The 15748-nt window shown below is 34.5% G+C and overlaps 1 protein-coding gene across 1 annotated transcript; it reads left to right on the forward strand.

The window, feature by feature from the left end:
- Positions 1-2816: 2816 nt before the first annotated feature.
- LOC118348786 (uncharacterized protein At4g06744-like) lies at positions 2817-4603 on the forward strand. Its single transcript, XM_035691284.1, has one exon. The coding sequence runs from the start codon at positions 2855-2857 to the stop codon at positions 4259-4261; it is 1407 nt and encodes a 468-aa protein (XP_035547177.1). The 5' UTR covers positions 2817-2854; the 3' UTR covers positions 4262-4603.
- Positions 4604-15748: the final 11145 nt, after the last annotated feature.

Genomic DNA, 15748 nt, shown 5'->3' on the forward strand with positions numbered 1-15748 from the left:
TCATACTTTATACTTATAATTTTTTTTTTTCATATAGTGTGGATATTTTTCGTAAAGTGTGAGGTAGGAGACAGTGAATAATAACTGATAAGAAGAATTTTTTATATATATATAATATTATCAAATACTTTATTTTTTTTCCTTGGTTCTTCACTTTTTTTAGCCATATATGTTAGTTATTGTAAGTTTATAAAAATAAATAGTAACTGATATAGATGAAATTCTCCTCAAATATTTCATCGTCCTAACGGTACATAATATGCATGGAAGGCCCAACATAGCTTTTGTTAATTTGTTCTCATTCGTCACCTTCTCTGTTCTCATGATCTGTCACTTTCTCTAGGCTGTCGGTGGTCGTCCCAAGCATCGCATATCTTCCTGCTCACTGAGTAGTGAGTTCCTGCTTGCAGCATTTTCATCAGCTTCCTCGTACACTACAAAAAAAAAATGAGCTATATCCTATTTTTTATAATAATTTTTAATTTTAAAATGTGTATTTGGAAAGCAATTGTACACGTACTAGATCATTCTTTTGATTTTTTTAATTTTTAATTTATATTTTAATAGAATATAAGGAAAGAATATAAAAGAAAATGAGAGAAAATAAAAAAATAAAAAGTATTATTTTAATAAAATAAAAAATATATAAAAAGTAAGATGTAATAAGTTTTTAAAAAATGAGTAAAATTTTAAAAAAAATTAAAAATACAATTTTTAATTAAATTATGAGAAAATTTAGAGAGAAGCTCACGAGAATTCTCTTAGGTGTGTTTGGATGTTGAAGTCAGTTGAGTTGAGTTGAGTTGAGTTTAGATGATAAAATATTGTTAAAATATTATTTTTTAATATTATTATTATTTTAAGATTTAAAAAAATTAAATTATTTATTGTATTTTGTGTTAAAATTTAAAAAAATTGTAATGATAAGTTGAGATGAGTTTGAGATCCAAACTCACCTGCCTTTATTCTCATCTTTTTCTTCGTCCAAGAGCGAGTTTGAATTGTGAGTTCAGGTTACATCAATTCATCTTATTATTATTTATTATTATTTATAAATTTTAATTCATAAATTTAATTATTATTTATAATTTATTTTAATTTATTTTATCTTATCTCATATTATTTGTTTATATTATCTTCTTTACTTTCTTTTTATTTAAAGCCGTAGGTATTCTAAGCTGTCGGTGGTCGTCCCAATGATCACGCGTATGATCCAGCTCACTGAGTTTCTACTCGGGGTTGATTCTTTTGAAATAGATATTATCTATTTTATTAAATTTTTAAATAAAAAATAATTTAATTTTTTTAATTCTTAAATAAAAATATATTTTAACAGTATATAATAATTTTTATTCAATTTTTTTCTCTTTTATTTATATCTAAAAAATATAAAAATTAAATTATTTTATTACTATTCATAAATTATTTTATTAATATTCGTAAAATTTTAATCTCATCAAACTCAACAACCAGTCCAAGAGCACAATGATCCAGCTTTATTCTCCAAACTCCAAAGTCTTTTTCCTCGTCTAAATATTTTTATCCATGTGGTTATAGTATCTTCTTTACTTTCTTTTTATTTAAAGTCGTAGGTGATAGCTTTTTGCTTTAATTTCTTCCTCCAGATGCCTTTGATTAGCTGCTTTATCTCTACTCTGCCAGGAAAGGAACAGAGCAGAATACACAGCATCATATCCAATTATTGAACATAAATATATATATATATATATATATATATATATACATATATATATAATACGTTAAAAGCAAAAGTGCTTGACCTACTTCTAGTATTTTATATATATCAAAGTGATGGTTTTGGATTGGTCCACTGCTTTCTTTTTTGGGTGGAGACCCCCCTCTTTTATTAACTTGTACGTAAAGAACAGCCAAAATCACGTGGAAGGGTTTTTGTAAGAATTTTTTTTTTTTCTTTTACTCCGGGTGGGGTAGAATCCAAGACCAAGACCTTAATTTTTAAAGATTTAGATATTATGTCATCAGGTCATATGCATTTGGAGTTTTTGTAAGATTGACTGAAATGAAATGCACTATGATTTTGTATTCATGTCTTTGATTTGGGTCACTAACATATCATGTCATTGATCAATGCCATGAATTCATTTGGTAATGTCATCTTTTTCACCAGTTCCATTAGGTTCATGATGAAATATTGCTTACTGTAAGAAAATTAATTATTTGTAACGAGAATGATTATTTGAGATAAGAATAAATTGAGTTTAGTATAAAATAGTAATTTTCACAGCAAATAACTGACCAATTATCTTCTTGAATTGTTATCGATATTTTCTTAAAATGTGAATGGTCGGAAAACCGAAATTGGAAAAAGAGTTTCTCTGCATTATCAAAGATGTGATAGTCTAGTAAATGTTATGGATCCAAATACCAGAAAAAGAAAAGAACCCTCAATCCTTCCAACACTAAGTACTTCTACATTTCCAATTCAAGTTTTGATCTTTTCATTTTTTGAGGAGACCCCAAAACTTTATAATTTACCTTTTATCTGCTAAGATCCTCCCAAATCGACCTAATGACTATTTATGTGAATATAAATTACTGTCAATTCGATAAAGAGACAAGTACCATTATTGCAGCTCCCAATTGATTGTAGATTAAAGTAAAGACCCATAATGCATTTCCAATTGATCATCGAATGTTTATAGAAAAATACAACTCTTACCGCTATATTCTGTGATTTTTTATTTTATTTTTTACTTTTACATATGTTGGCAATTACTTTATCAAAAGCTGATAAGGATTTATACTAAGGGCTTGACCGACACATCTATTATACTCTACTCTATAAGTAGCTAGGGAGTAGAACTTCTGCTGCATGCACAAAACTCTTCCTCTCTTCTTTCAATGCTCACACATGATGACCAACATGCTGCTTTCACTTGTTTCAGCTCTGTTCATCCTTTGCTCCTTTTTCTCGCACGGACATGCCCAACCTGGTAAATGTCCCCCAGCACGAAGATGTCCTCTAATATCTCCCCCACCTCCTCCGAATCCTTTTCCTCGTATCCGTCCTCGACCTCCTTTGTACCCTCCATCCCTCAATCTTATGCCGCGTCGCCCGCCAAACAATCCCGGGCCATTGTCCAACAGAGCTAGGATTCTGTTCATCACTCAGGAGCTCAAAAGAAACATCACTTACGACCCTCAAAACTACACCCGCACTTGGGTTGGCAACAATTACTGCCTCTTTAAGGGCTTCTATTGCGATACCGTGCCGGACTTGAACATCACCGGACTTGCTGGCATTGTCTTCAATGGAGCAAGATTTGGGGGTCGCTTCTTGAACTTCTATCGCTTTATCCGCAATTTGCCCGACATTGCTATCTTCCATGCTAACTCCAATAACTTTACCGGCGTAATCAACCGGAACATCAACCAGTTGCGCTACTTGTACGAGCTCGACTTGAGTAACAACAAGTTCCCCGGAGGATTCCCGTCAAGTGTCATCGGCGCCACGAATCTAACCTTCGTGGACCTTAGGTTCAACACCTATGCCGGGGCAGTCCCGGCTCCATTATTCAACATCGACACGGACGTTTTGTTCATCAACAACAACGGGTTCAATCAAACAATTCCAACCACATTGGGGAACACGCCGGCACTGTTTCTCACCCTTGCCAACAACAAGTTCACCGGAACAATCCCTCGCAGTATTGGCCGGGCTTGGAACACCCTACTCGAGGCTCTGTTCTTGAACAATAGATTGACCGGTTGTCTCCCTTTTGAAATCGGGTATTTGACCAAGGCCACCGTGTTGGACGTGGGGGGAAATATCTTGACAGGGCCAATACCGCAGTCATTCGGGTGCCTGGCAAAACTGGAGTTACTCAACCTGGCGCATAACGAGTTCTACGGGACGATTCCCGAGTCCTTGTGCAGACTTCCGAATGCGTACAACTTTTCGCTATCGTACAATTACTTCAGCCAAGTCGGGCCAGCCTGCAGGAGGTTGATAAGGGCAAGGAGGCTTGACGTGAGGAGGAACTGCATTATAGGGCTACCGCAGCAGAAGTCTGCTGCAGAGTGTTCACGTTTCTTCTCGAGGCCTAGAAGCTGCCCACGAGAGAGTACTTTCAACGTCGTTCCATGCAGACTACGTACTGCTTCTTCGGCTTTCGAGGAAGAGGAGGAAGATGAAGATGGTCTGATTATCCCTACAATCGATGAAATGACCCCTCCTTCCCCGAAAACCTACTCTGCACTCGTGAATCCTCACCATTGATAATCTGATCGTGGTATATATGTATGCGCGTACGTAGTGAGTCAGTTTGTGAACTAAGGAATAAAGTTATGATCATGAAAGGGATGATCAGGTGCTCTTTTAGCTAATTTATGTCATGTTTTCTAGCTACGTCAATGTCGTAAGTGAGCTCATCTTCGATGTAATTTTTCTGTGAATGTTGCAGGGAAAAGCTCGTGCCCTCTGCTCCTATTCCTTTTTTTCTTTTTCTTTTTTTAATCTTTCAAAATTGGAATATTGTGGTAGTCTCGTTTGTAATTCAGTTCAACAACTTCACGTTGGCTTTGTGTATAACTTTTTGTTTGGGTAGGTTTGATACAAAAATGACTTTTCTCCGTTCATATCATTTAATCATTATAATTTTTTTAAATTTTTATATAAAATATAATAAATAATTTAATTTTTTTAAATTTTAAAATAATAATAATATTAAAATATAATATTTTAATAATATTCTATTCAGTATTCAACTTTCCTTTCAACCCATCTTATCTCAATTTACTATTTAAACCTTCCCTTAAACTATATTTAGAACACGAACTCATCTTAATCTATCTTAAACAAATAGTTGATAAGACTCGGTACTTTTTAACTTGTTAAACTCATCTTAAATTATTTCAAACATTTAAATATATATTTCAATTTATTTATATTTTAATATATTTTAATAAAATTTATAAAATATTATCATTCATATCAACTCAAATAATTTGAGAACTCAATATCATCCAAGCGCAACTTTAAATGATTGTTTATTTGTGTGAGGTGGGACAAATTTTGGACACACGTAAAACAATTTCAATCCCTGGCCCAGTTTCTCAGACCAACAAATGCCCATCAATGCGAAGGTTCGGACTACGTACCCGCAGCGCCCTAACGAAAAGACCCAACCTTATATAGCACTAACATTGAATTTATTAATTTCATCTTTAAATTTTAATAGAAAGTACTAAAATCTCTCTATTAATAACCTCGTTGAATTAGTTATTAAATTTATCAAAATAATAATATAATATTATTTTTTTAATAATATTATTTTTAATTTTTTCTTTCATATTTTGGAATCTATTTTTATTGTTCATTATTTAAGATTTTCCTTTTTATTGAAAATATGTCTAGGTAGCTATCATGCCTCCACAATACCAACGATACAGTAAGACAACAACATACATTGAGTGAATCCCCTTATGAAAAAAACCAAACCTGATGAAATTATTTGTCGTAGCGAAAAATATCCTATTTTCTGCTTTATTACAGTAAGACAACAACATATATTTGAGTAGATGATGTGATAAATATATTCAATACACCATGGCTAGTTGAGTAGACAATTATGCTTGGGTGAACCTAAATCGTGAAGAGAAAGGGGGCACTACGATTTGCGAAAATGAGAGAAAGAGAGATGACAATTTGCAAAAACGAGAGAAAGAGAGAAATGGCGATTTGCGAAAACGAGAGAAAGAGAAAAAGGGGCACTGCGATTCGTGAGAAGGAAAATGGAGAGAAAAGACGCGTGGAGGAAAAATGAGAGAGACAAAAAAAAAGGGCCGTTGTGGGATTAAAACACAATAAAAAAAATACATTTCGTTGATGAATAGTAATACTTCAAATTTGAATGATACTATAGATTTACTGTAGCTCACAATTTCCCATCTATCCCTTTGATGAATCCAATGCAGCTAGATTTTGATCAAAATCATCAAATTTTATATTTGGCTAGACTTTTGATGAAGCCAATACTAATGCTCTTAGAGCATTCTCAAAAGCTAATCCATTGAGGATTTAGCTATTAGAACATAAAATGACATCACAATAGATTAATTAAATTATAAAAAATTAAAATTTAGTTACAGTCACTTTCAAAATAATTTTCAATTTTAAAAGTAACTATTCATACATTAAATACATTTTATATCAATTATTTATCTCTCCCTTTTATATCAATTATTTCTCTTTTCCTTTTAAATGACAATTGAAAAAATATAATTAGAATATAATTACTAATTAATATATAATATTATGAATAATAAAATATGCTAAAATAAAATAAAATCATAATTAAAAAGATTAAAAAAATAAAAATTATTAATTACTCATTACTATATAATGAATAAATAGATAATCTAATGTGGAGATTTGATGTGAATAATTAAAATCAAATTTATCTTATATTATTTTATTATTATATAATAAAAAAATAATTATTTTAAATCTAACGTAGAGATTTGATGTGAATAACTAAAATCAAATTTATCTTATATTATTTTATTATTATATAATAAAAAAATAATTATTTTAATACAGAGATTTATATAAATAAAATAATTAAAAATTAAATTCATCTTATATTCATTAAAAATATATTTTAACTTTAACTAATCCATTGAAATTACTATTAACCATCTTTCCTCCACTTCCATCCCTCTACTTCCATCCCTCTAACATGAATTTGAACATTGGCATCTTGTTTTTTTGGGGCATACGATCTTGCAGTGACTGCTGCTATTCAAGATCGTAGATAATATTTAATATATATATATATATATGTATATTTATATATCCCCTGTAAATATCTCGCTGGTAAGTGGATAATTTTCACGTTGTGAGTCGAAGTGGTTACCTTTGTAATCAAATCTTTTTCAATTTATCTTAATTTATTATTATAATTTTTTTAAAATTTTAATATAATAAATAATTTAATTTTTTTAAATTTTAAAATAATAATAATATTAAAAAATAATATTTTATTATACGAAGAACTAATAGCTGGACAAAGCATCCTATCGTGTTTGCACAATCTCCCATGTTCATTGTCATAGAAAACTTTAGCTTACACTTTTAGCAGCAGCTGGACCCCAATTGATAAAGTAAGGTACGAGCTGGTGCTATAAATCATTATGTATGCAGTGAAAAGATTGAAAGAACCTGTCTCAAAAAGAGTCGTTTAGATTTATAGATAAGGATTGAAATGATTTATAAATAATAAAATAAAAATTAAATTATTTATTATATTTTATATAAAAATTTAAAAAAATTATTTATTATATTTTATATAAAAATTTAAAATAATGATGAAATAAAATAAATTGAGATGAATTACGAATATAAACGAGACCTTAGTGAATGAGAAAAGTATCGTTATAAGGACATTTATAAGGATCTTAGTTAATTTTATTTTCTTATTAAATGTATGGTATATGGATTATGAATAGAATAATTCAATTATTTTAAGAATAATAAAATCAAAAAAAATTTTAAAAAAATTTTTGGTGTGTGGTGTATGGGCTTATGAATAGCAATGCTCTTAAAAAAAATTGAGATGAAATTACGTCTTGCGTCAAATTATAAAATTATTTTTATTATAAAATAAATATAAAATATTTTATAAAATTACATAAATTTATAAATTTATTTTTATAAAATATTTTTATAGTTGTATCACTTCTATATTATTTGAAAGGAATGCAATGGACATAAAAAGGAGGACTTATTTACATGTCTACAGTCCCATTTGGATTGCAAGATTCTTTCATATCATCTCATCTCAACTTTTTTTTATTTTTGAAATAAAACCTCCTCATTCATTCAAATATCAGTGTTTACAATGCAAAAATCTCTCAGTAAACAATTTGAGATATAAACTGGTATATCTTCTATCCATATCTTTTTTAAATCTATGTGTAATGCTTCTTTAGCAAGAGTATGTGCTGCTGTATTTGTATTTCTATTTGCAAACTTCACTGACCAGTTAGGCCACTCCTTCATCTGAACCTTCAAATCTTCAATAATGCTACCAAAAAAAAATAAGTCTTCAGTCTGGCTGTTCACTGCATTAACAACCACCTGAGCATCTCCTTCCATTATCACTTTGTTAAATCTTAGATCCTCACATAACTCCATTGCTTTCCTTAATGCCCAGCCCTCAGCTATAGCAGGTTGTTCCACAAAGCTTTTTGACTCACAAGAAGCTGCCATCACCTCCCCCCTATCATTTCTGATTACCACCCCTAAACCCACCTTCCTTTGTTTCACATCTAAAGCTGCATCCCAATTGGCCTTAAACCAATTCACACTAGGTGGACTCCAACTATGAACCAAACCTCCTGTATTAGCTTGCTGTCTAATTTCAGTTATCTTCAAATTTGAAGACTGATACTCTTCTAAGCTCTCTCTAGCTGCACTAATCACATATGTGTTACTTAGAAGCTTGCTTTCAAACACAAAGGTATTTCTTTGAAGCCATAACCCTCTCATACCTACAGCAACTTCCTCCATATCAGCAAGTGAGAGCTTCTCTGCTAGCACTTCCAGTAAACCAAGTAGATCCCTTTCTCCCACCCTCCATTTCTGAACTGATTTGATTGATCCTGACCATACATCATTTGCAGCAGGACATTGCCAAAGAACATGTAGAACTGTTTCTTCCTCTTGCAAACATATAGGGCATCTAGCATCTTCCACAATCCTCTTCGACATCAAATTTTTCCTGGTAGCTAATAGATTATTCCCTACCTTCCAAAGGAAATTTTTTGTAATGCCAGGAATGTTCAGTTTCCATATACTCTTCCAAAACTTTCCCAGGCCATTCTGTTCTGAGGGTTCTCCTATTGAGGCTCTTGATCTAGATTCCTCCAAGTAGTAGGCAGATTTAACACTAAAAATACCTTTCTTAGAAGGTCCCCAAATCATTCTATCACCCACGTCCCTCTTACTTAAAGGGATACTGTTTATCATATCAGCCTCTTCCTCCGAAAAGATTGATTTTATGAAACCCTCATTCCATACCTTCATTCCCTCAATCATTAGGTGCTTAACTTTAACACAAGTATTCAGAAAAGGATTAGGAGATTGGACACTGAAAGAAGATGGTGTTGGCAACCACCTTTGACCCCATATATTAATCTTTTGGCCATCTCCCACCCTCCACCTTAGTCCTTCCTTAAGCAGGTCCAAAGAACTCCATATGCTTCTCCATATTTGAGATGGAACTCTGCCTAACTTTGATTCCAGCAGGGATGAACTTCTAAAATATTTTTCTTTGAAAATGGTGGCAACCATAGAGAATGGGTTTTGAAGTATTCTCCATACTTGCTTAGCCAGGAGTGCTGTATTAAAACTGGCCAGATTTCTAAAGCCCAAACCTCCACCCTCTTTTGACTAACTCATTCTCTCCCAACTCCTCCAGATAATACCACTGGAATTCTTCTGACTTTTCCACCAAAATCTGGACAGCATTACATTGATCTCTTTGCACAGCCTTTTAGGCAACATGAAGACACTCATAGTATAAGATGGAATTGCTTGTGGGACAGCTTTTATCATAACTTCCTTTCCTGCCCTGACAGGAAGAAATTCTTCCAATTGCTAATCTTTTGCCAAACTCTTTCTTTTAAGCTTCTAAATGTGTTATACTTTGATCTACCTATCATAGTAGGTAGACCTAAGTACTTATCATAACTGCCTTGTATTATAGCTCCACCTTCCAATAGAATCTTCCTTTTTATCTTCCAAAGAAGTATTAGAACTGAAAAACACTATTGTCTTCTCCTTATTTAGAAATTGACCCGAGGCTTTTTCATATATGAGCAATAAATCCTGCATCTTCCTCCATTCTTCCACCGAGGCTCTACCAAACAGGATGCAATCATCTGCAAAGAGCAGATGATTTACTCTTAATCCGTGCCTAACTACTGAGATACCCTTTGTGTTCCCCCTAAGATCTGAGTTGTTGAGTAATGAACTCAAACCCTCTGCACACAAAATGAATAGATAAGGGGATAAAGGATCCCCTTGTCTAAGATCCATTGAGGGCAATAACACATCTCCTGGTATACCATTTATTAACACAGAAAAAGAAACTGAACTAATACATTTCAGAATTAAGTTTGTCCACTCATCACAAAACCCAAGCCTTTTCATAACAACAATCACATAAGGCCACTCAATTCTATCGTAAGCCTTAGACATATCCAGTTTGATAGCCATACTGCCTTCTTTACCCTTCTTGCTCACCTTCATCGAATGTAAAACCTCATAAGCCACCATAACATTATCAGTTATGATCCTACCAGGAATAAAGGCACTTTGATTGGCTGAAATAGTTATTGACAACACTTCTTTGAGTCTGTTTGCTATCACTTTGGAAGCCATTTTATAAATCACATTGCATAGGCTGATAGGCCTATATTCAGTAACCAACTTAGGATCCTTAGACTTGGGAATCAGAAAAAACTTTGTATTCCTATCACCCGAGGCATACCAATTCCTTTTGGCCCTTTGCTTCCACTTCAAGTCTTCCTTCTCCAACAAACTCCCAATCTCTCTTTGCACCCTTTTAATCTCTACTGAGTTGTGCCTCCCCTCATCATCTTGTAGCTTCTTAAAGTTTTTTCTGATTCCCAAGTCTAAGGATCCTAAGTTGGTTACTGAATATAGGCCTATCAGCCTATGCAATGTGATTTATAAAATGGCTTCCAAAGTGATAGCAAACAGACTCAAAGAAGTGTTGTCAATAACTATTTCAGCCAATCAAAGTGCCTTTATTCCTGGTAGGATCATAACTGATAATGTTATGGTGGCTTATGAGGTTTTACATTCGATGAAGGTGAGCAAGAAGGGTAAAGAAGGCAGTATGGCTATCAAACTGGATATGAGGTTTTAACCTTGCTGCAATTATCCAACAGATTCATGAAATTCATAGACTGCTCACCCCTCTCCTCCCTTCTATCCCACTCTCTTCTAATAACCCCTTCATATTCTTCATCTTTGGCCCAACCAGCTTCATATCTAAATACTTTCTTGCCTCTCCAGATATTTGTGTCTTTCTTACTCGAAGACAATAGCAAAGGCCTATGATTTGAGCATCTTCCTGCTAAGACCTCCACCCAGTAATCTTTGTGCAGATGTGCCCACCTTGGATTGGCCACTGCCCTATCCAAATTTTCTTTTGTAAATGTGTCATCCTCATGTTTATTACTCCATGTGAACTTGTTCCCTCTCCATCCAAGATCAGAAAGATTCCCTTTCTCCAAAGCTGACCTAAATCTCTCCATCAATTTTTCCTGTCTTGGATTTCCCCCCACCTTCTCATCATTGGTTGCAATTTCATTAAAGTCCTCAATTACACACCACCCTTGGTTCGCCTTAGGCTTTAAGGACTCAAAAAAATCCCAGGCTTCAGCTCTTTTAATAGCTTCTGGCTGCCCATAATAACATGTGAGAATCCAACTATCCTTATCTTCTTCCTCAACAATCTTCACATTTATATGCCTTTGTGTGTAGTTAATGACTTCAACTTTAACCACATTGTTCCATAATAAAGCTAAACCCCCCTTCTCCCTGCTGACTCCACAACAAAACACCCTTCACATTTTAATTTTTTCTTCAAATAATCAAATCTTTCTGCTTTTAGTTTAGTCTCCATCAAAAAGACTAAATCGGGTCTCTTATCCTCCACCATGTGGTAAAGGTCCTGAACTGTCCGAGGGTTCCCAAGCCCTTGGCAGTTCCAACTTAGGATTTTCATTGGGATTGGCAGGGTTGTTGAACAACCTCTGCCAACTCTTGGTGAAGTTCCATCCCTCTTCCTTCAAGATCTAATATGCCTTTCTTATGCTTCCCACTCTCCCATTCTCCTACTTCTATCTCATCTTTTGATCTTTTTCTAGTTAAACAAACATCCTTTTTAACAACTCCCTGTTTCTTCTCTCGAGCTTTCCTCTTCCACCCTCCTCTTGTCAATGGTTTCCCAGCCAACAGTTTTGGTCCACCCCCAACCCCCACAACTTTAAGCCCCTGCTCCTTTTCCCCCTCTACCACCTGTGTGTCTTTTACAACTTCCACCTCTTCTCCTACACTACCCTCTCTCACAGTCCCTACACCTTTATCGTCTTCTCCCATCCCAGGTAGCAAATCCCCACTGACTTCCTCCCCCCTATCTTTTTTATATCCCTTCCCAAACCCTTCGTCTCCCACATTTGAATGAGCACTACTTTCCCCCCTCCTTCTGTCCTGCAAACCTTCTCTATCCTTCACTCTAGAACTAGATTTAGCCTCAGCCCTTAGCCACGACCCATATTGCTCCTTTTGTTCCCCTTCCCCTCCACATCCTAATTTACCATGAACCATACATCCACAAGCAAGACAGAGTCTAGGCAATTTTTCATACTTTAAAGGAATCCACATTTTTTCTCCTTTAACATTAATAAATCTACCTCGAGCCAAAGGTTTGTGGATATCTAACCTGATTTGGACTCTCAGGAATCTTCCCCATCCACTGCCATCTGAATTCACATCCATTTCCTCCACCTCGCCAATAGTTTTCCCTATTTTCTTCCCATGGTCCTCATTCATACAGCCAAGAGGCATATCATGCATTTGGACCCAGAAGCTCTCTTGCTCAAACTTCAGACTCTATGGTCGTGTAAATTCCTCGAACATCTTCAGTACAAGTAGGTGCAAATCAAATGACCACGGTCTCCCACTCCATACTCTTTGCTTATCTGCATGGTTTGCAAACATAAGGGAGAACAAGTTATTCCCCACCTCAGCGAACTTTGCTGGCTTGCTGATTCTCCAAACTTTCATCATTGTTGATTCAACAACTTCCTTCCTAATACTTCGTTCCATACAGATTTTACCAACCAAACTACACTCCCCTTTATATTGGATTTCCTCTGTAACCGATTCATCAATGGCTATTTTTATCCCTTCCTCCTCCGTCAAACATAGTCTCTCTCATTTCTCCTCTACCTCATTCATTTTTCCACCCTACTCCTCCGATACAATTCTGCCAGAGCCTCCGATATTTTCCTTTCTACCACCCCGTTTCTAGTTACCACTGCTATCCCCGTACCTTTCCTCCTGCTACAGCCACCGTGAATACCGTACTATCTGTTACAACCCAGCTACGTACCGCCTGCCTCCCACTACCTAACCGTTAGGAACTCTAAGTGGTCCCCCCTTAGCTTCACCTCATACTCCCTCCCGAGAATAGAGAGAAGAATTTCATCTCTTATCTCATCTCAACTTAATTCAATATTCAAACACCACAAATATAATAATTTTTCAATTTCAATTTTTTTATCTAATCGTTAACTAATCATTACAACTTTCTCAACCTTACAAACAAAACACAGAAATAATTCAAATTTTCAAATTTTAAAACATAAATAATATTAAAAAAATTATATTCTACTAATATTTTAACTTTATACTATTTTTATTCAATTTTTCCTCTCCCATTTTCCAAAACACCATCAAATAATTTCACTATTATTTACATATCATTTCATCTGACTATCTAAACGAGGTAAGTGTCTACTAGGACATAAATTCTAGGAGTCCCCTACTTAATATCAAATTAGGGTTGAGTAAAAATCTGAAAATTCGACTCCGAATTCGGTTATGCTCCAATTTTGACAAAATGGAGTCAGACTTAAATTTCTTTTTTAATTTTTCAGTCGGAGTCAAAGGTGCTCTTTTGGCTAGTTTATGTCATGTTTTCTAGCTACATCAATGCCTTAAGAGAGCTCATCTTCGATGTAATTATTCTCCTTTTTGGTGAATGTTGCAGGGAAGCTCGTTTCTCTACCTCTATTTCTTTTTTTTTTAATCTTTCAAAATTGAAATTGTTTATATCGTGTTTCGCAGCCTAAGCTACTCCGCCCTTATGGATTGGTTCGTTCCTGTGTACAGAGGAAATGAAGGCTCAGGGTGGTGGGGGATACCTCCGATTTTTAAGTTAGTTTGGATTCTGAACTTATGATCTATGCAAGCTTTTTAACCAATGTATATGTGTGTTTTTGCCCCCAAGGAGGGGATATTTATACTTGGCAGGGGGATCCCTTGTTAGGTTGATCGAGGTGGTGCCGCTCCGTACCCAGGTCGTGTCTCCTGCCAACTCCATGTTATGTGACAAGTCATCCATGCCTGATCGTGGCAACTGCTGACAGCCCAGGGTCCTTGTCGTGGAGTGCCCACCTTCGTCCTTCATTAATGTGGTGTGGCCTTGGTCAGGCACTCTCACCTTTCAGGTCTTGTCCAGCCGTCGGCGGTCCGAGACCTAGATTGTCCCTGACCCTATGCGTGCGACGTGTCGGCCAGTAGACATGTCAGGCTTCCAGGCTTAGCCCCCATGCCTCGCACGTGCGACCCTGTAGCTTTCTTGTGGGCTTTATGGGCCGATCTTGCCCTTCATGGCTCGACCTGGGCCCTCCTATTCTCCTACCAGGCTGTCCTTAAGCTCACCCATACCACATGGGCTTAGCTCGTTTGGTCGGGCCCATCACTAGAACATTTACCCTGACTGGAATATTGTGGCAAGTCTCATTTGTAATTTAGTTCAACAATTTCACGTTGGCTTTGTGTGTAACTTTGTGTTTGGGAATGTTGAAATCTTCATCTACGATGACCTACCTAACTGTTGTATTAGCTAGTTGGCTGAAGGGAGAGTAAGCTAGGTTTGGATACAAAAATGATTTTATCTCATCTCATCTAATTATTATTATTTTTAAAAATTTTTACATAAAATAAAATAAATAATTTAATTTTTTTAAATATTAAAATAATAATAATATTAAAAAATAATATTTTAATAATATTTTATTTAATTTTTAACTTTTATGTTAAATTATCTCATTTCAATTCACTATCTAAACCTCTTCATTATTTCTTTGTGCATGTTGGGACAGGTTTAGGACACACGTTAAACAATTTCAAGCCTAGGTCCAGTTTCTGATAGCAACACATGCCCATCAATGCGAAGGTTCGGACTACGCGCAGCCGAACGAAAAGACCCAACCTAATTGACCATCTTTCCTCTACTGCCATCCCTCTAACAATTTGAACATTGGCATCGTGTTTTGGGGGCATACAATCTTGCATATTACGACTGCTACTATTCAAAGACTGTAGATAATATTTAAGAAAATAGAAATATCTCCTGTGAATATCTAGCTGGTAAATGGATAATTTAAAGTGACTATACGATATTTATATATTTCACGATTGAATATAGTATTACTTTAATTCTTTACCTTGTGAGCGAAAGTCAAAATATTTGGATCGAATTGATTGCTGGACAAAGAAACCTATCGTGTTTACACTATATATATACCATCTTCATTGTCATTGAAAACTTGAGCTTCCACCTTTAGGTTTATTTTGTTTTTGAAATGAGATGAATTGAGATAAAAGTTAAAAGTTAAATATAATATTATTAAAATATATTTTTTTAATATTATTTTTATTTAGAAATTTAAAAAAATTAAATTAAAATTTAAAAAAATTATAATAATTAAATAAAATACAATGAGATGAACAGCTTAAACGAAGGAGGCCTTAGTAGCAGCTGGACCCAATTGATAAAGTAAATGGAAATTGGAATTAATCCACTAAGTACAAGCGGCTATCAATAATTATATATGTGAAAAGATTGAAAGAACCTGTCTCATCCTTTTTAATGGATGG

This window comes from Juglans regia, chromosome 6 (assembly GCF_001411555.2).
Source record: "Juglans regia cultivar Chandler chromosome 6, Walnut 2.0, whole genome shotgun sequence".
In the NCBI taxonomy this organism is placed as follows: domain Eukaryota; kingdom Viridiplantae; phylum Streptophyta; class Magnoliopsida; order Fagales; family Juglandaceae; genus Juglans; species Juglans regia.

Bases quoted from the DNA above. Each gene is read 5' to 3' on its own strand.
- LOC118348786 (XM_035691284.1), top strand. From the start codon at position 2,855: ATGCACAAAACTCTTCCTCTCTTCTTTCAATGCTCACACATGATGACC.